Raw genomic sequence first — 22809 nt, 5'->3', positions numbered from 1 at the left:
CTGTCTTGGTGAGCAATGTAAGTCTAGCGATCTTTCGAAATACTACAAGGTAGGCTAATCTAAGAGTTCTGTTTTTGTCATATAATAATTCAACATTTATCTCTCTTGTGTGTGTTTTTGATTTATTTATTTTTATGTTCTATTTCTGTTTATGGCCTATTGATCATGTAGTGAAAACTGGAAACTAAACTAGAGATGACATGAATCTTTCTCTGCAAAAATGGCCTGTGTGGTTTGACTTTGTGGAATCCCTCTTGTAGACCGGGTGTTAATCACTTTTCTCTCTCCATCCTTTCCCCCCCTATCTCTCTCCATCCTTCTCTCTGTTGCCAAAGGTTTTAAAACTCATTACTATTACCCAGATTAGAATTCAGAACTCAAACAATGAAGTTAATTACGACAGATGATTACTGCTGTAAGAGCTCTGGAGTTCTTAAGACATTAGTTGCCAGGGGGGTACTTTGTAGGAGCGTGCTGCAACTGAAACCAGCTCAGCTAAACCTAAGCTGAACTATTTTGTTTTTTGTCAAAACAGGGAAAGAAATTGTGCATAATTAAAAATGACATTTTATTCACCATAAAAAAAAAGAAGTCTGGAGAAAAGGGCATGGGGTACTCTGCATTTGATCCAGAAATTGCTAATATGTCTGAAATCTACATTGTTTTTAGATTGCATTAATCAACCGCCAACCTCACATGGGCAACTGAAGAAAAAATATATATGTATATTTCACCAATTTGTTAAAATCGATATTTGGAATAGCAGTAGAAATGCTTGCTTCCGCATGCACCACTGATAATAACAAAAACAGGTCAGAAATCCATGTCTGCAAAATCAAAATGCTCTGTTTTATGCAGCATTTCAGCTTTTCATCCTGATGAAACTGGCTAAAACTAGTTTCTCAGTGTGTGAACATCAGTGCTTTTATCATCAAAGAAAAGTGTCAATTATGGTACAAACTTTTAAACTCTAATATTAACAACACTGATGCTGAAAAGCGTGATCAAGCATCTTTCCTTTCAGTCTCTTTCAATCCACTACCCGACATAGGGAATTTCTGTCTCATAATTGGGAAAGCCAGAGGGGTATACTCAACATAATCTTTTTTTTTTTTTGGGGGGGGGGGGGGGGGGGTGACATTTCAGGTATTTTGGAAAACGTTTCCCTGCATATATCATAGCCATATTATTAACTGATAGCGATAATAAAACTAACCTACTTTACATTCTGCTTTATACTTTTCAAGAACATAAAACAGAATTTTAACATTAATTTACTTTCACGGTACATTTTATTATTGTCCTATGTTATCTTTTTATATATACAGCCTATTATAAAGTCACAATGAAATTGAAGTAGCAACAGATCTTTTCTTCCATATTGTGACATACATTCAAGTGTAATGGATTATCGTAAAAGAAAAAATGCACTTACGTTGTTGCACTTAAAAAGGGAGGCAGATGAATGTGACCCTGCAGGGTGGGGTTTAGCTAGACTATAAGGGTATGTTTACACGACAACAATGTACTAAAAACTGGAAAGTTTTTCCTTTGCAGTTTTAAAAAAAATTGTATACACGAATAGCCTACTGTTGACAACGATATCAAAACGATCCCGTTCACACAGATCCACAAAAACACTGTATTATGCATTCCAGGCCAGTAGTTGGCAATGTCACTTTCTAAAGAAGCAATACGCACCTATAGACTAAACACGTAATACGCATTCAAAAGTTAGCATTTTTTGCAGTTTTCACGGACACAATAACGGTATCGGTTTCAAAAACTTGTACTTTGAAACCAGCTTTCAAAAGTTTGTGTTTTCAGGCCCACAAAACTCCACTGTCATAAAATAAATGGGCAAACGCAAAAAAGGTTTTAGTTGAAAACCACTAAATTATTGAAAAAGTCCCTAACATGTCTCCAGAGAGAAGTCTGTCATTTCAGCGGAAAATTGAGTTATGATATTTTGATTAAAAATTACAAGTTAAAAAAGTAAAAACATGCTTACATAAATGATTCACTAAAAAAAAAATTGAAAATAGACAGGGTGAAGTTTCATTTCATATGAATTAACTAATGTAAAATGATTTATACATGCAAAAAACATTTATATATTTATAGAGTTAACTACTAAAAGATTTATTATTTTTTTTAAAAAGAAATAGTGTAAACCAAGATCATCATAACTCAAAGACTTTGTAGTTGTTTATTTAAAACCCCCTTTGTATTTTTCAATATAATGATTGGTATGCAGGGCTGATGTACAATCCAGATCTACATTTAATTATAAAAGCCTTTTATTAAACTTTCATCTGTGTTTGATAATAGAATATTTTTCCACACAAATACCAGTTCATCCACTCTCATCTTTTTCATTTAGTTGATAATCCTCTTACTTTCAAACACAGATAGTGCCATGCAGCAGGTCACAGGGCATTGAGACTCTGGTTTTGTCATGGTAATGAAGCAAATGAGACAGCTTTCAATTCACAGACGATGAGCTCACATCAGAAATAATAGCGTTTTTTTTTTTTAAATCATTCAAATTGGCAAGTAACTTTTTCATCTGTTATTATTTCCATGTATATGATGTGAAAGATATACAATATATATATATCCTCTGGCTTAAAAGAACTGCCTTTCATATTTCATTGAGTGATAGCCTGGATTTGTTGAGGATCATTACCATTACAACAGCCCCTGCAAAAGATACTGTTATCTTCTCTTGTGATATCAAATGATGATATATTGTGAGGCATCTCATTCAGTCTCACAGATGTGATACCGATCAGCGTGGCAAGAGTATAATGATTAAGTAGGATAAAACATAATTTGAGTCAGCCTCAGTGACACTTCAGTCCCATTTGGTTATGTGGTGAAGGGGGAACTGGATAAGTAATGCCTTTTCCCAGTCATATATTCTAGGCCTATACATCCCTAAAAGAGTAACTTGATTTTGTCATAGAAATCCCAATATTTATTTTTTTAGGTAAAGATAATGTAATGCCATGCACATAAATGCAGACTATTTAGACCACATGGTGTATATTATATATTTAATGATATGTCACATTTAATGTATGTAATTAAGTACCTATCAATATATTATAGATTCACTCTATTATATCTATATCTTCATGTAAATTTTTCGCCCCCAGCCCCCCACTTCATGGAAACTGCTAGTTCCTATGCAGCTGAGAGTAACTTCGCAGTGCATCATAAAATGTACAAATGTAGGTGCATGTTTTATCTGAGTAATGGCAGCCAAGCTAATTAAAACAACCACGATAATCACTCTATCAGTAGTAGCCATTAGAATTTAGTGTACGATGCTAACTAACTGTGCTTGTTATTAGAACAGATGGTTTGAGAGGAAGTTATGTGCGCATGCGCAGTGCGCCTGCACAGAGCTGAAGCGCAGGCAGCGCTATGAGAGACAGGGAGAGAAAAACACCCCTTATCTGTAGAGAAAGGCTCAAAAGTTCACTCGTTTCGCACAAAATTCTTTCTACGACTCACTCAGGTCACATATCGTACCGTGTTTCTATGTCTGTGATGCGGAGTGTCTAAGAGGTTTGTAAAATTATTTTTTTCTTATGTTTAACCACCGCTCTGCGCACTGACACAAAGACAGATGCTTACTCGATCTACACCATTATGTGCTGTTTTGGGACAAACAAATCAGATACGTGCGGGGTTTTGTAGAATGATCTTTCTTGGTTTCGGCCTTAAAGCAACATTGTTGGCTGGGCTTTGTTATGGTTCTGTCTCTTGTTTGGGCCGTGCATGAAATGTAGGCCAAACGAGACGAGCCGTGGTCGGCTAACTTGGTTTCCTTGACTCTTTTTCTCTTCGTTTTCCGCATCAGTTGCACAGCGAGCGGATATAACAGAAAGACGTCAAGTGTTCGGCTCTCATATGTATGTATAAACTTGTTTGAACGCGGTAAGAAACGCGGTTATCGATTTATAACTAAAACTTGGGGCGGATGGGGCTGAATTTGTAGCGCATTACAGCGATGTCCGATTCGCGAACGAACGATTCGTTATTTAGAGTCGAATCTTTTCAGTGAATTGATTGATTTGGTTAACAAAACCTGTTTGAAAGATTCGTTCACGATTCACAACCGTTCCGAGCGGTTCTCAACAACTCATTCGTAATAATCTTATTAAAGGGATAGTTCACCCAAAAATGAAAATTCTGTAATTTACTCACCCTCGTGTTGTGCCAAACCCATACGACTTTCGTTTATCTTCGTAACAAAAAACGAAGATATTTTTAATGAAATCTGAGCAATATCTGTCCGTCCATTGACGGCTACTCAACTACCACTTTGGCTTACAAAAAAACAAAAACAAAGCTCATAAAGGAATCGTAAAATCCATAAGAATTGAGTGGTTTATAAACATATAAACATTCATCAGTGCACACAACAGATCTGGTAAACGGAAGCTCATACATGTTCGCTTGACATGCGAGAACCAATGAGGTTCATTCTCGTGTTACGCAGCAAGTTTGAGATTCTGCAAGAGGTTTGTTCTCGCGCTTCAAGCAGGTTCGGTTGAGTTTCTGTTAATGTTCGCTAATCAATATTTATATGTGAATAAAAAGCCTAAATTCAATCTGTTCATCATATAAAGTGATAATGTCTCTTCAGACAATTTGGACTAAACCGCTTAATTCATATGGATAAGTTTTAAGATCTCTATATCAACTTTTTGAAGCACCAAATTCAAAGTGGTAGTTGCGTAGACTGTTAATGGAGGGACATAAATCGCTCAGATTTCATTAAAAATATGTGTTCCAAAGATGAACGTAAGTCTTATGGGTTTGAAACGACACGAGGGTGAGTAATTAATGACAGAATTTTCATTTTTTGGCTGAACTAACCCTTTAACAATCGAGAAACGACTCTTTTGAACTTGCCGATTTCCAATCGATTTCGATTGACAACTCAACGACTTTATTAAATCTAGAAACATCTCTTTCAGATAGCCTATTCTTTGTTGCTATATTATTTTGTATACACTTTTAAATAAAGTAAATTTTATATAACATGCTTCTAGAAAAAAAAAGGAAAATAAAGCTTCTAAATCGAGACTTTCTCACTAACGATGTCTAGAGCGGTAGCTGGAGGCTGGTACAACAATGATAATCCTGAGTACATTTTTTAGATAATTTTTTTCGGCTAATAAACACAAGTTGTTCCTGTTTGTTTGAAGTTATTAGGTTTCAAAATCTATCTGCAGTTATATTAGTGTAAAAAAAACAAAACAATTTCTTTCAGTATGATATGTGCATCTCATTGGACTGCCATTATGTCTGTTGTCATTTTTTCAGTCATCCATTGTTGACCATAAGGGCAGTGCAATGTTTTTAAAAAGTACTTTTCAGAAAGTTCTTTCCTCAACTTTATTTTCTGTAAATATGTCTTTAATTTCATGTTGTCTTCATCTGTTTTACAATTGGCTTGTGTGTTCCTGTTCTCTGCATCAATTATCAAACATCATAATGCCCTTTGCATTTATTGCTGCATTTTATGGGGTTTGCGCGTTTCACTTGTTGACAAAACGTTCCCAATTTAGTTCTAGATCGTCTCGTTCACCCGACTCAAATCTGACCGTATCAGAGTTATGATGTCAATAGTCTGTGAGCTGCAAAGCAATTGGGACCGAACTTGATGCAGTGCCAGTGTAGATGTGGTGTTAAAATCCAGTTATTCCTGCCAGGGTTCATTGAGTCTTTGCTGAGAGTGGCATCCCACTGAACCGCCCTCATCTGCCAAGCTTTCTGCTCTGGAAGGCTCGCAAAACTCCCACAAGTGAGATTCAGCATTCTTACTGAGGTGAGTGTGCGTTTGATTGTGATTTGTAGATGAGTCAATGAAGACTTGATTGTAGAGAATGGTGAATTCTGATTTGTCATGTACAGCTGGCATATTGATACGTTTCATCTAATAGTTAGCCTAAGCTCAGTTGACAGCATTTGTAGCATAATGCTGATTACCACAGTAAATAATCTATAAACTATATTTATAGATTATGTATCATAACTACTTCCAATGGAAGTAAACAGGGCCAGGAAATAAATGATAAAATGCATAGTGTTTATAGCCCTCAAGATATTATACATACTGTTGCTTACTGACCTTGTTTGTGTACTAGTTATATCCAAATTTGTTGTTTTGTCATGATGATGTAAGGCCAGCCATAATCTGTTCACCATGACTGTTGAAGAAAAACAGCCAGAAATCGTCCATCTTTACTGATACCTGTTCATATTCTGGCAACATTCACAGATTTTACTTGGGGGACTAAAAACTAGCAGCCACTAGTCTCACCGCCAATAAATGTATACAAGAATACATGTTTTTATGGAAGAATTAAAAGTTTTAACAAAAATATTAGCTTTTACATTTTGGTTTAACCCTCAGGATGCAGGCATTGCTTGCATTTCTTTCTCTATCTGTGGTTTTTGCAAACTTAAGGACAAGTTGAGTTCTGTTTGTATCAACATTATGCAACGATTGATTTTTTTTTCCGATTGATTTTGTACTGAGTATTCTGGAAGTACTATGTGTCCTTTTGTTTTTCATTTCAAGTTAAATGCTATACAATTTAGCTGATTCTCATGACATGGATGCATGTGAGGTTAATTCTGTGTCTGTGTGTTTAGGATGGCTTTTTTAGAGGCTGAGGTCAGTATGCACTGCTAGTCATTGTTTCCAATCACTCAGACGGCTGTGTCTCTGAGCTTGAGCCCAGGGATGACATGGAAACACAACCTGCTGATCTCTGAACACAAGGTATTATTTGATTATACATTCTCAATGACCTCCTGTATTACTCAGTTACTGTTGGTTGAGTATTTCTATTACTATTGGTTCTTTTTCAAAACTGGAGTAATGACGCTGAAAATTCAGCTATGCATCACAGTAATGAATTATGTTTTAAAATGGATTAAAATAGAACATAGTTATTTTAAATTGTAATAATATTTAATAACATTACTGTTTTTACTGTATTTTTTATCAAATAACTGCAGCCTTGGTGAGCATAAGAGACTTTTTAAAAATATAAAATACAGACGGCAAACTTTTGATGACGAGTAGTGACTTTTCTAAGTCTAAGTTTTTCTTGGCAAATGATAAAATGGTCAAAAAATCCAATAGACTTGCATTGTTTGAGAGACACGAGCCACATATCCAAGAACCCTCTAGCAACCACCTCGAAACACTAGAAATCACTCTGAACACTGGTCTGTTGTGTTCATTTATAAGTCGCTTTGGATAAAAGCGTCTGCTAAATTTATAATTGTAAATGTGGTGGGGAGTTTTTTTTTTTATAGGCAAGCATCCTTTTCAGAAAATGCAAAAATCTAGTTTCTCAGTAGAATACAAAGTAAATTATGATTGAATGCTTTTTATTTTAGCAAGCACTATATATAAACTTTGACCTAATAGTGTACCTCAGTTGTGATTTATTTATAGACATTTGAGAGAGCTGTCTTGTGATTGTAACCAGTTCTCGTATTGGGAAATCATGTTGACTTGTTTTGACTACAGTTGTGCAGTTTTGTCTTGATTTTGAGTGTAGGCCGAGCAGTGAGCTAAATAAGGGGCGTGGAAGGGTGAAAGCAGGCCATGTCACGGGTTCCCACCCCCCCTCCCCCAGGGGAAATGACCTCTGGACCTGTGGCGGAGAGCTGGTGTTATACACAGGTGAGAGAGACTGAGCGAATGGAAAGAGAACCGTTCTGAGTTGAGAACGCGACTCCTAAATGTCCCTTTGTGTTTTTTTATTTTTATCGACAGGTAAAAGTCGTGAAGTTTTCTTACATGTGGACGATTAACAACTTCAGCTTCTGTCGGGAGGAGATGGGAGAAGTTGTGAGGAGCTCGACCTTCTCCTCAGGCCCTAACGATAAGATGAAATGGTATGTTTCATTGTGTTCTGAATGTTGTCGACAGCTCTCAAGTGGCCTCTTAATTCTTCTCTATTTCCAAATATCATTGTCTGTGAAACCACTGTGGCCTGTTTTGATTTAGGTTGGGTTTACTCTGAGCCAGCTGGGACAAATTTTGGGGATTGCAAAAGATTTATTTTGTCACCGACAGTTGATTAATTGCTTTTATGATGAATCCTAGTCTACGATGAAGTTCTGACAATATCAGACATTTTGAAATACAGTCCTGCAGTGTGACTGCTTCTATGTCCCTCTACCTTACTTTACACAACAATGTGCTAAAAACTGAAACGTTTTTCATTTTTCTGTACAGACGACAACTTTGTCAAAACGATCTCCATTCAAACGGATCCTCGAAAACGATTAAAAACGCTGTATTCTGCTGCCAGGCCAGTATTTGGCAATGTCACTTTGTAAAGAAAAACTATGTGCTTATAGACTGAACACGTAATGCGCATGCACATGACGCCACCGTTTTTATAAATTTGCGTTTTTGTAGTTTACACGGAGACAGTAACGGTATCGCTTTCAAAAACTTGAACTTGAAACCCATTTTCAAGAGTCCCAAAATGCTGTTGTCTTGTAAATGAACGGCCAAAATTTGTTTTTGTCTTTTTTTTTTTTTTATGCTGTCGTGTAAACGGCTCCTTGGTTACCAAATTACAGAGTTATGTGGATATAGGTGGTTGTTCAGATTCAGAAGCAATGTTGTCCATGCTATTGAATTGGTTTTTACATATATATATATAAAAATTAACACACTCTTTCTATTTCTATCTGTAGGTGTTTGCGAGTGAACCCAAAGGGTCTTGATGATGAGAGTAAAGATTATCTCTCTCTGTACTTATTGCTTGTCAGTTGCCCAAAAAGTGAAGTGAGAGCAAAGTTCAAGTTTTCTTTACTGAACGCCAAAAGAGAAGAAACTAAAGCCATGGGTAAGAGTTTTCTGGATGCTCAGAGGATTGAGTTTGGTTATGTGGAGTAACTAAATTGTTTTTATTTGTATTTGTTGCTTCTGTTTTCTCCTCACACTTCAGAAAGCCAAAGAGCCTACCGCTTCGTCCAGGGAAAGGACTGGGGCTTCAAGAAGTTCATCAGGAGAGATTTCTTGCTGGATGAAGCTAACGGACTTCTTCCTGATGACAAGCTCACTCTGTTCTGTGAGGTAAAGTAACATGTACAGTTTCATGTATACTAAATGTTTTGGTGTAATAATGTCCTTGCTTCAAGCCAATGACTCATTTGTTTAGGTGAGTGTGGTCCAGGACTCTGTAAACATCTCTGGCCAGTCAAACACAAACATGCTGAAGGTTCCGGAGTGTCAGCTTTCCGATGACCTGGGTAACCTGTGGGAAGGCTCTAGGTTCACAGACTGCAGCTTGTTCGTAGGAGGGCAAGAGTTCAAAGCGCACAAATCCATACTGGCAGGTGAGCTTAGTCATCCAAACACAGCATTGACAGACGCTTGGGGTAGACCCAGATTTTGCCTTGCTAAAAAGACAAGCTGCACAGACAATAGAGAATGTTCAGTGAAATGATAGAGGCACATGATGAATTTGGCAGTACTTAACCCCACATATGATTCACTTAAAACTGATGATTCATGTTTCCTTTGACAGCGAGGTCGCCAGTATTCAATGCCATGTTTGAACACAAAATGGAGGAGAGTAAAAAAGTAAGTAAAAAGATGTTCGCTACCTGTCATAAATTTGGATGCACATAATCTCTATTCTTTAGAATTACTATTTTTTACCACATTTTATAATAATAGTAGTCATACTATTGTACATATTGTACAATAATAGTACATCACTATTACATACTGATTTATACAGTTGTTATACAGTTGTAATCAAAATTATTCAACCCCCATTGCAAATTAGGTTTATTGGCAACATTTACAGACTTTCAGCTGTTTGCAATGAACAAATCAAACAAAAGTAATTGAAATAGCTCAACACAACAAATATTTCAAATGGTTTCCCCAAATTCAACCAAGTATGCAACTTTTAATGACTTCTGCAGTCTTAAAATTAATCATCCCCCTGAAAAGAATCACTCACAACAGCACAAATCTGTAAAACAGGTGTTGTCTCAAGCACACCTGATCAAGGGCTTCATTAGTTGCACCAGGTGTGCTTGAGCTAGCTAGGTTTGTTGAGTGTCTCGTTTGACTGCATGTTAGAAGTATGGCTTAGTCAAAAGAATGGTCCAAAATGTTAAGAGAAGATATCCAGGGTTCCTAAGATATGTGGAAAAATCATTTGTTTTGTGTAATTTCCAGGTCTGGAAAAGTATATAAAAAAGAAATCGGAGTATGGAAAATTATTTGTTTTTCCAGACTATTGGCCCCTATTCAGTTTTCTACAATTAAGAATTAAAAAAAAAAAAAAATATATATATATATATATATATATATTACACAGACTGGGTTAAAAATATCAATTTCTTTAATTAAGAATATAAATTCTTAAATTCCAAGAATCTATCTTTTAGTCAATGCTGTTTTCAGTTGATGAATAAACAAAACTTTGTAGCGCCTCCCATCCAATAAATCGCAAAAAGCTTTGAGTTTTGTTACTTTTGATGTGAAACAAAGTCTCAGCTTTCAAATTCCAATAATTTTCACATGAAATTCAAACAATAAATACCGTTTTGGCACTCTTTAATGTGGCGTGACAGATCGCTGCAGTGCCTCAGTTCAAGCGATGCGGCAGCATCTGATCATCTCTTCCGCTTTACTACTAGTTACAGCACGTAAAAACATTAGAAGGAATGTTAAAAGATAAATTACAACTTACTGAAGTCCGTATTTTGTCTCATGTAATCACTCAATCAGTGTTTCAAACGGAAAAAAAACGTCAATAAAACCGCTTGTGAATCAGGGGTGCCGAATCCTGTTCCTGGAGATCTACCTTCCTGCAATTTCAGCTCCAACCCTGATCAAACACAACTAAACCAGCTAATTAAAATCTTTAGGAGTACTTTAAAATTACACACACGTGTTGGATCAGGGTTGGATCTGAACTCTGCAGGTAGGTAGATCTCCAGAAACAGGATTGGCACCTCTGTTGTAAATAATGTCATGTAATGTTACATTTACCCCAGAAAAGACATTTAGTGACCATAAATTTGTTAGTCAGCTAGAAAAATAATTGCTAAATATATTCTCTATATTGCATATTCATTGTATTTTTACTTAACATGTTCTTCAATGTTTAATATATGTTTAAATATGGTCTGAAAAATCATTTGGAAGGAGGTCTGGAAAAATATGGAATTTTGAAATGGAAAATGTGTGGGAACCCTTGATATCAAGTTCAAATTTAAAGAAACAGTGGTTATGCCACCTGGACGGGGCAGGTTAGGGTTAAGGTTAACTTTGCATCCTCTGGCACTGGAAACCTGCAGCGTTTGGAAGGCAAGATGGATTAATTTAAGTATCAGGAAATCCTAGGAGAAAACGTCATGCCATCAGTGAGGAAGCTGAAGCTTGGGCATCATTGGACGTTCCAACAGGACAAGTTGGAGAAGGCAGTTAAAGTCATTAAAAGTTGCATTTTCAGTTCAATTTGAGGAAATCACTTGAAATATTTGTTGTGTTGAGCTATTTCAATTACTTTTGTTTAAAGTACAAAAGTTTAAAGTTTGGGTTAAATAATTTGATTACAAATGTATATAATATTTAATAGAATTCTTAACTATTATTTTAGATTAAAAAAATGTGTTTAACATATTTAAATAAATAAAGAGTAAAAAAAAAAGAATAATTTATTGCATGTGTAGATTCTTTGTAATTCTAAACCAGATTTTTTGTTCATTAGTAAATTAAGTAAAATAGTCTTTGGTAAATTAGTCATTTAGTTCATTTTTTTAACCCTATTGCAGAACCGCGTGGACATCAGTGATGTGGAACCGGATGTATTTAGGGAAATGATGGTATTTATTTACACTGGTAAAGCTCCTAACCTGGAGAAAATGGCCGACAACCTGTTAGCTGCTGCAGACAAGGTAAGGTGCTTTCTGCTCTGAAGGACAGGCACTTTTGTTTTGTGTTCATGCTATCTGCTACCTGATGTCTGTTTCTCTTTCTCTTTAGTATGCTTTGGAAAGATTAAAGGTATTATGTGAGGAGGCTCTCTGCAACAGTCTGTCTGTAGAGAATGTAGCCGACATCCTCATTCTGGCTGACCTGCACAGCGCAGAGCAGCTGAAAGCACAAGCCATAGACTTCATTAATAGGCAAGTACAAACACTCAGTTCATAATCACTTAATTGTTAAAAAATCCTTTGTACACTTTACTATTCATGTTTACTGAACACTTAAACTTAACTGTATTTACTTTGCAAATATTTGCACATTTAATGGCTCTCAAGTTTAATTTGGCTGTCTTAAAATGATGCATGATGGGAGAATTTAGAGTGTAAATGTAATGGTTGTAAAAAATAATCATCAATGTTGTGAAGGGTTTAAAAAAGTGTGAAGGGCGGTGGACTATCTAAAATGGACCATAATATTTAACACTTTAAATATTTGAAATAAAATTAATGATGATAAAAATAAAAATATTATCATTATATTCCTTCAAAAATAATTTTTAGCTTATTATTAATATTAATATCTTCAAAGAAGCCTTCAGAGAAATCATACATTTTATTGTGTGATCCCAATTTCACTTTGAATAAATGACTGATTAAAAGCAAAGCTGACAGCTAGGCCTACATCAACTGCAATTATTTGTATGACAGTAAGTCACCTGCTAAATCCTTTTTTTTTTTTTTCTTAATGGTGACAGCCGTAGCTGCAGTGCATTCTGGGAGCTCTGTGTGAATTCTGCTCTGTGCTTTTTCTTTAGATGCAGTGTTCTTAGACAGCTGGGCTGTAAAGATGGGAAGAACTGGAATAGCAAGTATGTGTGCCAACACGTTACCATCTCCCAGAGTCCTTTGCAAATAAAAAGCACCCAACACATCTGTATATAGCAGGATTTGCACTTTAATGTGATTAAGATACCTGTAAAAACCAAATGATTCACAACCTTTTTCTTGAGTTACCTTGCACAAAAACGCATGACAACTCTTATTGTATTGCACTTTTGAAAGGAATAATCTGGGTTCAGTGATATCGAAGCGCTGTCAACAGCATCTGTGGCATACTTTTTTTTTATTACCATGCAAAATACCCACAGGAATAACTTTGGTAACCCATAACCAGAAGTTCAACCGCTTGTAACGGTAATCTCACCACTCAGACAACATTAAGCTTAAATAATAAAAACTAAAGCAGTAAGCCATAGGGAGCTAGTCTATTACAGTGAATTCAGCACCCAATTTTAATGAAAAACGTTTTGTTTTATTTTCAGGAATGCATTTATTTATTTAACTCTTCAAAAGATTGGTGTCAGTAAGATTTTTAATGTTTTTGAAAAAAAGTCTCTCGTCATTTCTTTAAAAAAAAATAATAAATACATTAAAGGAGACACATCATGCTTTAAAATTGTTCCTTTTTACATATAAATCATACATTTGTAGTCTATATAAAGCGGAACTGCAATGCTTGGGTCTGAATTCCTCATTATTATAGCTCCACAGGCCCCTTTTCTACCCCTTTTCTGATGTGCGTCTGAGAGCAACTCGTTTTGGTGCGGTCTCTTTAAATACAATTGAGACACTTCATACCCCGCCCACACTCGGTTCAACTCCACCCCGTTCGGCCATTTTTGTAGTTTGATAGCAGAGATACGATTATCTAGCGGCACAGAAACGTTTTATTCACACGTTATTAACAAAATGTCAACAACGGAAGACTTGTCCAGCCAGCCTTACATGTTCGAGCCAGAGTCGGAGCAGGAGCGAGATGAAAATGAAGACGACGAACCTGTAGAACAACGTCTTCATATGGATGTATCGCAGTGGTGTGTACTGTATTTACACATGAAACTTTGGTCTTCCGAGCTTTTACCACCGTGTCGATTTATTTTGATTAATATGTGCGAGGGAGAGAGAGCAAGACAGCGTCTAGTTTGGAGACGGTGAAGTCTTGTTTACACTTTCGCCTGGCTCTGAAGAGAGAGAGTGAGCGCGCGCGCGACCGGGTCTCTCTCTCTGCTCGTTCTTTCAGTTAAACATGCGCCCTGTCACGCGCGGCAGTTCATCTACATTAGACGGTGTAATGAAGCGTGTGGGTTACTACATCCAACAACCGAACATTTTAACTTACCCTCTCGTAACTTCTGCATCCTTTAGCTTGGACTACAAAATTGAAGCGAGAAATAAAAATGGCGGATTGCTCGAAGTGTTGGGCGGGAAGTCAATGTCCTTATTTGGCAGTTCCTCTGCAAATACTGTGACGTAATAGTTCAAAAAAAAAAATATTGAAAAATATGACCAAAACAGAATATAAAGATATCAACGAAGCACCTGAAGAGAATAATTTCATATTTTCTGTACTTCTAAACACTCCAAATATACAACAAAATGCATTTAAGGGCTAAAAAAGTGCATTTGGCATGATATGTCCCCTTTAAAACAATTTTAAAATAACTTTTGTATTTTAATATGTTTTAAAATATAATTTATTCCTGTGATGCAGATCTGAATTTCAAGCCTCATTACTCCAGTCTTCAGTGTCACATGATCCTTTAGAAATCATTTTAATATTCTGATAAAAAAAAAAAAAAAAACTGTTAAACTGTTGTGCTGATTAATTTCAGGACAAAAATTCAGGATTCTTTGAATGGAAATGATATCTTCTGAAACACTAAGTCTCTTTGCCGTCACTTTTTATTAATTTAATGCATCCTTTGCAACAAAAAAAATGTATTAATGTCCTTAAAAAAAAATGACCTCAAGTAAATATACATATTGTTTTTAATGTATTTATATTCTTCTGATCATTTTGCACCATTACTGTACTGTAGATGTGCGCATGCCACAGATGCTGTGGAAAGAGCTTGACTTGTTTTGAACCCAGAACATTCCTTTTAAATAGCATGATTTCACTGAATTAATACAAATCCCAGATTATTTTGACTCGTTTCATCAGTGTATGATGAATGTTTTTGTTTTTGCTCTTTTGCAGTCATGCTGCAGACATAATGGAGACCGCAGGTTGGAAAGCGATGATTCAGTCCCATCCTCATTTAGTGGCAGAGGCGTTCCGCGCTCTCGCGTCAGCCCAGTGCACCCCTTTTGGTCTGCCAAGGAAACGGCTAAAACAGTCCTGACCTTTGCCCTCAGACTGCTTAGAACAAAACGCATGAAGAGGCGGAACTACCCCACCGAGCCCTACTTCCCTCCTCCTTTTTGCCCCCCTCTTCACTCGCCCGTCACCCTTACCAGAGACACGATGGAGGAGCTAGTTCAAACCGCAGTGCTCAAGAAGAAAATGGACTTCGCCATGCTGTTCACTTTGGGCGTCATTTGAGAAATGGCCTTAAAGGATCCGCCCCTCCACTCCTTTGTGTCTCTATGTGTAGCTACGTGCCTGCTGCGACTGATCCCAGACCTGTCTGAATTGCACTAGCTCCCACATAATGCAGTAGTTTTAACATGGTGGTGTTTAGGACCTTGTATGTTATATGTTTATGATGGGGGGAGGGTTGCGTTAGCCCTTCTTATGAACTCGTGGTCTGACGTTTCAAAAAACCAAGTATACACTCACTAAACGCATACCCATGCACACGCATCAAGTGCAAAGATCGTCTCCACTGACACTTTTTAAGTGATGATGTTTCCTATATTGCTGGCAGAATGTCGCATTGTATGTTTATCATCATTCAAATTGGCGTAAGTATTAACTGAGGTCGTGCTGTAGAATACTTGGTGAAATGTGATGCAATTCACATTACGAGTATTACATGAAAACGGCTAAAGATGTCGATATTTTGCACCAACCTAAACTATTGGTAAATATGAAAATTTGTTTACCGTGCTGTTTACAGAAATTGTTTTCCCTTTTTCGCACAGTTAGTTCTGACTTTAGTTGAAGTTTTTTTTCCATGGTTTAACGTACTCTATGGATCAGGAGAGTTCTTTGTGTTGGAAAAAGTGTATTGTGGTTCAAATTAACTTTGATTTATTGCTTTGGAAATAAAATGGAGAAAAAAACAGATCTAATGTGTACTTTTTTTTTTACAAAGCGCAGTTTTTAAAGTCAACATTAATTCTGAATTGAGCTAATTTCTCAATTCATGTCCTTATTTTGAATAATTTTCCTCTCCTATTCCTTATTCATATTATTCTATCAACCGGTCAAGTAGAGATCTGTTTTCATTACGATAATAAAAAAAAAAAGCCAAATAACAAAGAATCATGTTGACTTTAAAATTTAAATTGTGCTTTTTTAATAATTCATTTTTAATACATTGTTCAGCAAAATGTTGAAACATTTTTTTTTTCCTTGGTGATTGAATTAATCTGCCCTGCATGAAAAACTTTTCAATGTGAAAGACATTTCAAATATATCTTTTAGATAACTTTAGATATTCTTCACTCTTTCATTTATTTATACTTAATTTTATTTGCATGTTTTTTTTTTTATTGGCTCTTTTTAACAGTCAATCACATGATGCTATTGAAATTAATTTGTTAACCATGTAAAACCTCAGGCTGGGTCCCTCTTTTATTTATTTTTTATTTTTTGTCTATTAGAATTGAAAGAGTCGAATGAGATATAATGCAAATGGAGGACTAAGCTGTAATACGTCAGATGATCATATTTAAAAAATGATCAATTATTTTAGGAGTTTGTCCCAATTGTAGTATTTGTAAAATAATTATAGATTTGAGAAAATCAGTAACTTTGAAACCCACCTATCAAACACTGTGGAGCTGTATTTTCTTTAAACGCCTTATGGTTCATGGACACTAGCATGTTGTAAACAGTCCATATTCTCTTTGGTCTGTGGCTTCAAAAGTCATTTGAATTAACTCTTCCCTTCTTTTAGTCTTTAAACATCTGGAGACAACTTAAGCTGAGATCAAAGCCAGCGTGCCTCAAATCCTGAAAGGCCCTGTTCATCAGGCCATGCGATTACAAAAACTCACACTGACATTGCGTATATTTTTTCAGATCAGAGTCTGCATAAATGATCAGACCTTTGCAAATGAAATGTTTTTCTGTTGATGTGAAAGTCATCTTTCTTTTCAAATGGCAGAATTTAAATACATTACACTGTCGAAGTGGCTGTTCCGTACTGAGTTTCTCCTGTGGTAGCACAGGAGGGATGCTAAAGCTTTTAAAAAGATTTTGTAGAAAATGTAGTACAGATTTGACTTCCAATGCTTTGTTTGACAACCACAATTTTTCTTCATTCACAGCATCTGTGCAAGGATTTCTGTCCAACCGAATATCTGCCGACAGTCTTGGGGGTTCATCAGGTTCAGAAATTGAACATGCGTACAAAAAACGTGCGTACGCCTCTCTTCCAGATGTGAAATTCATAATTCGCAGATCCTAATTAATGTCATTAACATAAAAATACGAGCACCAGTCAACGTCCAAATTATTTACTTGGCGAGCAGTAAAATTTGCGTTAGATTTCAAAATACCTGCAGTACTTCAACTTTCTGCCACAAGGAAAAGTGCGAACGTCTGCTTAGACGTGGCGCTAAGCACTTTTCCACATTAAAGACCGTTTTTATACATATGAACATTGCCTTGGATTTTAGCGTATGCAGACTTTGCTCAAATCTGTGCGTACGCACGTTTTATAAATGAGGCCCTTAGAGTCAATAAGGAAAATACACAAGGGAGAGTTCTGGAAACTCAAATCTCGTCTTTTCTTTAATAATGAAACAAAATACAAAAGAACTGAGGATACAGTGGAACACATGGCTTCAACATTAATCTTAGTTATTGACTTTCTGTGAGCACAAAAACATGTTGGCATGAAAAGGAGGGCATCACAAATGGCAACACAAGATGTTTTGTATTTTTTGTTTTGTTCTTGAATCCCAGCTTGTGTTGATTGGGAGATTTTTGTATCTTTTAAAACTTCACACTTATGACGTCACAACAGTCACTGATAAAGGGTTAGGGGTCACCGTGGAAACCGTAGATGTGTTGGTCTTGTCCAAGCTTAAGTGTAAAGCACACAAATCAGCCTTCAGGAAATCAGGTCTTAAGCCTGGGTTAAGCTTGGGTTAGTTCACCCAAAAAAGAAAATTCTGTCATAATTTACCCTCATTTTGTTCTTAACCTGACTTTCTTCTGTGGAACAGAAAAATAAATTGTGAAAATGATGGCAGAAATAAACAATTTCTGTTTTGGGTGAACTATTCCTGTCATCAAGGACAAGTCAGGTGGAATAGAAAGAGTGGTTCCCTCATCTGACCTTGCTTCCATTTATCCGGTTCTTTGTGGAACAGGACAAGGAAACTACAGGTTAGAGAGGCTGTAATACTTATATGACACCTCAGTTACCTCAAAACATCCAATCTAGGCTGTGCTATCCAACAGAGGTATAGGGAGTGTCACTGTGGTAGTTGTAGTCTGGGCAGACCTTCTGTACTAGCTTGTAGTCTGCACTGAAGAAGTCAATGTAGATGCAGATGACCTTGAAGGGCTTGGAGCAAAGCCAGGAAACATGGCTTTGGGTCTGCTCCTGGAGGCACACCCTGTTCGGGAAGTCGCTGCAAACAGACGTCCTCTTGCTGCGGTCCGTCTTCTCGTATTCCACTCGACAATTGAAGGCCTTATTGTCTTTAGGTACCTCTATGGTTTCCTGTTGAGTGATCTCAAAATCGACAGCCTTGGAGGGCGGGACCAGACTGACGGACACGTTACCCAGGCCGGTGGAATTGTGGCGGAAATATACGCTGAAGGTTCCGTTGCCGTGGTCAACAATCTTCCCAGTAATGAGAAGGTTGAGCTTGACCGTTTTGATGTTTGAATGGAAGTCGCCCCAACCAAACATTTTCTTAAACTTGCCTGTTTTCACATAGGGACGACGTTTGGCCCTCGAGAGGGTTCCTTCGGTATCAGTGTGGTTGGATAACCAAGCCCAAAGATCCAGCGCCCCAGGGTCCGGAGCAGCTTCACGGCTCTGGCTGTTAGATTGGGATGTGTGGGAGAAAAGCCGCAGGGATTTGAGAATCCCTGAACGAGAGCCGTAAGAAGAGACACTTTCCTCCTTATCACTCTCTCCCCAACCCAGAGGACTGAGCTCCGTGCCACATGTCACCTTCAAAGACAAAACCAGGAAGAGGACTGTTAACCATAAAGGTTGTAGATATGTATATTGAGAAAAATAAAGATTCCAATTCAAACCAGTGGTTTATCTTAAAATATATATGAAATGACATTCACAGCCCACTCTATTTCCATAAGGTGACCTATTTCTGTGGGTCTTTATCCATTGAGAATGAATTGGCACTTCAGGCACCATTTGGGATTTCTTAGTTTGCTAGTGGAACCCTTTGGAGAACTGCTAGGAAACCTTTTGAAGGTGCTTCAAATATCCTAGTGTGTACTCGAAGGAATTTTCCCTAATGATGGGGTTGCTGGAGGTGTTTAGAGTTCTTGCAGGGATTGGTTTCCATGTCCTTTTCGAAAGGGTGACTTGAGGTTCTCCAGAGGGTTCTGCCAGTGTATCAGTCTGAGGAACCCCAAATAATGCCTCACGCATCTTTACACGAAAAGTGATAATTTCATACCACACTATAAAAAAGAAAATATATTTAAGGGACCATTATGTCAAACCAGAAAAATGCTCTAGGAAATCTGGTGGAGGATTGGGGATCAAAAAAAGCATTTTAGGGTGCCTCAAATATCCAGACCAGAAATGTGTATTAAGAACGAAATTTTGATTTCAAGTTGAATGTAAGCAAAAAAAAAATCTATTTAGATTTAGTGAACATTAGGTTATTAAGATTTTAAGAGTTCCTAAAATACTGATGTGCATGTCCACATTCATACCTCGGATGCAAAACTATACATGAATATCTAGTATAACATGAATAAAATTACAGCTAGTACATAAAGATGCATCAGTACATACAGGATGAGAAACTGAAAGCTGCATCTGCCTTGTTTAAATGATGCAAACAGGATGTAACATCTTCAGAGAATGAAACTGTTCACTGCAATGTGAGTTTACTACTGACATCATAAACTCCCTCACACACCCAGCTAAACTGCTTCTTAAAAAACAACCATGACTCCTGCTAGCTCTTTTAGTCTAGTTTCATATTAGTAATACAGCCAATCAGTGTTTACTTTTTTTGCACTGTGGGTACGGTGAAATATGAACAGAAAACTGCACAGAAAAGACCAAAGGAGGAAGATCAGGTAAATCTCCTTCTCTCTATCTCTCTATCTTTCAGCAAAGCTCAAAAGACTCTCTCACACATACTTTCAAAAGCATAATTTGATAGAATGAAAGTGTATATATGTCCCAAAAGGCTGTTTATCTCCCCAAGTATATATTCAGCTTTCTCCAGCATTTCTCTTTCATGTTCAGAGATAAAGAACCAAAGCGGGAAGATATTTAGGAGACACAGATAATCTGTTCTATACACCTCAAAATTCAAACCCATGATGGTGAATGAGAAATACCTTCTGTGCATGAAAAAATCTCAGTTTGTCTACTTCAATAGAGTGCAAATTCATGATCAACAGAACAACAAAAAAATGACTGATGTTCGCTGCCGAAAAGGAGATGGAAGTTTAAAAAAATATTTAACTGGTTAATTTATCATAAATCTCTGTGGAAAGAAAAACCTCATTTCCATTTTTTCTTCTTCTTTTTTTTTTTTTTTTTCAAAATTAGACTTAGAGATTAGACTTGTACTTAGTAATAGTAAATACATTTTATTACAGTTCAAAGATAAAAATAAATAAATAAAGAGAAATAAACGTGATAAAATCTGGCTTAGTGATGGCAATGAAAGAGAAGTCTCTTGAGAGAGGACTTAAGGCTAAGCCATCACACAGGTTGTCATTTCATCTTAAAATGGCTTAAACCGGTTTCTAAATTAAACTCTGAATAGGCTTTGTGAAGTCAATTCATTGCATTCAAATTAATCTTTGGAAAAAAGAAAAAAAATGACACACATTTTGTTAATAAATAAAACGGATGGATAAAGGGCCCTGCGGAAACTGGATTATTTGAAGTTTTATACAGGAAATTAGACAAACAGCCACAGCATATTCTAAAGGCATATTTGGAGTATCCAAACGGTTTGACTCTTTCCAATAAAACTATACAATAATTAAAAAAAATAATTATTTATTTTTAAATTCATACCTACCTGTTTTCTCAAAAATATTTCAAAAAACATAGCTCAACAACTGATAGTTATAGAGATAAAAGTTGCATAATAATGATAATAATACACAATGTCTTTTTCCATCTCTCACCAGTAGACCCTGAGAGAATAAAAGGTTCATTAACTTTGGCAAAACAAATTCTGCAAATGTTTGCTTTAATTAAAATAATTGAAATAAAACCCATACCATGTGTAAGCAGAGCATAAGCAGGGCAGAGTAACACTGGCACATCTTCATGTATTTTATGAGTCCAGATCTGGGTTAATAAAGATCAGATCCACTCGTGGCAGGGTCTTGAGTCAGTATGCCTAAAAACACAAAAAACCATCATGCTTAAAGATACAAGGAAATCTGTGTTGAGAACAAACAACTGATAACAAGAAATGGTCAAACTTTACAGTACATCACGTAACGGTGTAATTATTTTAGCATGTCATTAATAAATAACAGGTTAAAATGAATATGAATGCATAAAAGAAAAGTTTACTGGTTGAAGTATAACCATTTTAATCGCTTTATAACTTTTTTGCAGATCCCGTGGTGTGAAAAATAAATTCTAAAACTTACAAACTCACCATGTAGTCTCAAATAAAATGGTCATAAAACATGTTTAATAGAATTACAATAATGTTGTTTAAATTAGATTTAAATGATGACACCGCAGGAAAAAACTACTGAGCAATATTAATGAACAAGCAGTTATTTTGAGAAGATGCTTGTGGTTATTCTTTCTTGTAATTTTATTACATGAAATAGGTGCAAAGAAAAATAAAGTTAGCAAATAATATTTCATATTATTCAGGTTTTAGTATAACTCACCCTTCTAATGTAGAGTTGGACCCATACATCTCTGTGCGGTGAGCATCCTTACAGTGTCGTTCACAGATTGCATAAAGAGAGGATGAAAGACAAGCATCGCTCCTCAACAGTCCAAACTCAAAGTGACCCGCAATAAAAACTTTTTTTGCATTTGATTAAAACAATATAATCTTCTTCTTTACTCAGCGTGGCTTATGTCCAGCAGCTTTAAATCCTCTTAGCTCTGCTCATCTGGCTGCATGCCTTTCCTCTGCAACACTCACATATCCTAACACGATTATGTGTGGATGTGATTGTCCATCCAAAAGGAAAACAAATAATAAAACTGCTCTCTAAGCAGTCCCCTGGGTAAAGGTCCGGGTTTGCTGCATTCTTGCCCGCTCACTCTTCCTAAACTGCTGTTGTGTGATGGATCAGTGCGCTTTTGGGTTGTGACAGTGGAGTCACTGAGCCCAACCCCTCAACATCAGCACCAATAACGGCACACATCATAGTTGCAAGCTTTTTTATGTGTGTAAATCCATTTAAAACCACTAAGTGTAAAGTCAGTGTTAAGAAGTACTTTGTTGGTTCATAAAACGGCAGAAGACTTGCCTTGTGGGCAGAGATTATATTTTTGTGATAAAAGTGCTATTCAGAGGCATTTCTGCATAAAAATGATACTGCAAAAAAAAAAAAAAAAAAATTATATTAAGATTTTTTTTTATATATATTTTGGGGAAACTGGGGTAGTTTAAATTTCAGTGAAT

At 36.4% G+C, this 22809-nt stretch overlaps 2 protein-coding genes across 2 annotated transcripts; one reads left to right on the top strand and one right to left on the bottom strand.

Moving 5' to 3' along the window:
• The first annotated feature begins 3394 nt into the window (after positions 1-3394).
• Positions 3395-16081, top strand: spoplb (speckle type BTB/POZ protein like b). The gene is made up of 13 exons (XM_084100371.1): positions 3395-3576; positions 5733-5848; positions 6679-6808; positions 7599-7723; positions 7817-7938; positions 8752-8903; positions 9006-9133; positions 9219-9396; positions 9588-9643; positions 11857-11979; positions 12068-12210; positions 12825-12878; positions 15050-16081. Exons 4-13 carry the CDS (start codon positions 7646-7648, stop codon positions 15192-15194), a joined length of 1179 nt encoding a protein of 392 aa, XP_083956497.1. The 5' UTR covers positions 3395-3576; positions 5733-5848; positions 6679-6808; positions 7599-7645; the 3' UTR covers positions 15195-16081.
• A 1641-nt stretch (positions 16082-17722) lies between these two features.
• nxph2b (neurexophilin 2b) lies at positions 17723-22457 on the bottom strand. The gene is made up of 3 exons (XM_084100077.1): positions 22061-22457; positions 21428-21549; positions 17723-19154 (listed from the first exon to the last, which is right to left on the bottom strand). Exons 2-3 carry the CDS (start codon positions 21476-21478, stop codon positions 18420-18422), a joined length of 786 nt encoding a protein of 261 aa, XP_083956203.1. The 5' UTR covers positions 21479-21549; positions 22061-22457; the 3' UTR covers positions 17723-18419.
• Between the last annotated feature and the right edge of the window lie 352 nt (positions 22458-22809).

The sequence above is a fragment of the Abramis brama genome, assembly GCF_963993115.1.
Source record: "Abramis brama genome assembly, chromosome: 23".
NCBI lineage: Eukaryota > Metazoa > Chordata > Actinopteri > Cypriniformes > Leuciscidae > Abramis > Abramis brama.
Note: the sequence above shows the minus strand (reverse complement) of the source record. Positions and strands in the feature narration are given on the sequence as shown.

Bases quoted from the DNA above. Each gene is read 5' to 3' on its own strand.
- spoplb (XM_084100371.1), top strand. From the start codon at position 7,646: ATGTCACGGGTTCCCACCCCCCCTCCCCCAGGGGAAATGACCTCTGGA. The intron at 7,939-8,751 runs GTATGTTTCATT...TTCTATCTGTAG, and splicing joins CCTAACGATAAGATGAAATG to GTGTTTGCGAGTGAACCCAA. The intron at 9,134-9,218 runs GTAAAGTAACAT...TCATTTGTTTAG, and splicing joins AGCTCACTCTGTTCTGTGAG to GTGAGTGTGGTCCAGGACTC.
- nxph2b (XM_084100077.1), bottom strand. From the start codon at position 21,478: ATGAAGATGTGCCAGTGTTACTCTGCCCTGCTTATGCTCTGCTTACAC. The intron at 19,155-21,427 runs GTATGGGTTTTA...TTGTCTTTGAAG, and splicing joins TTATGCTCTGCTTACACATG to GTGACATGTGGCACGGAGCT.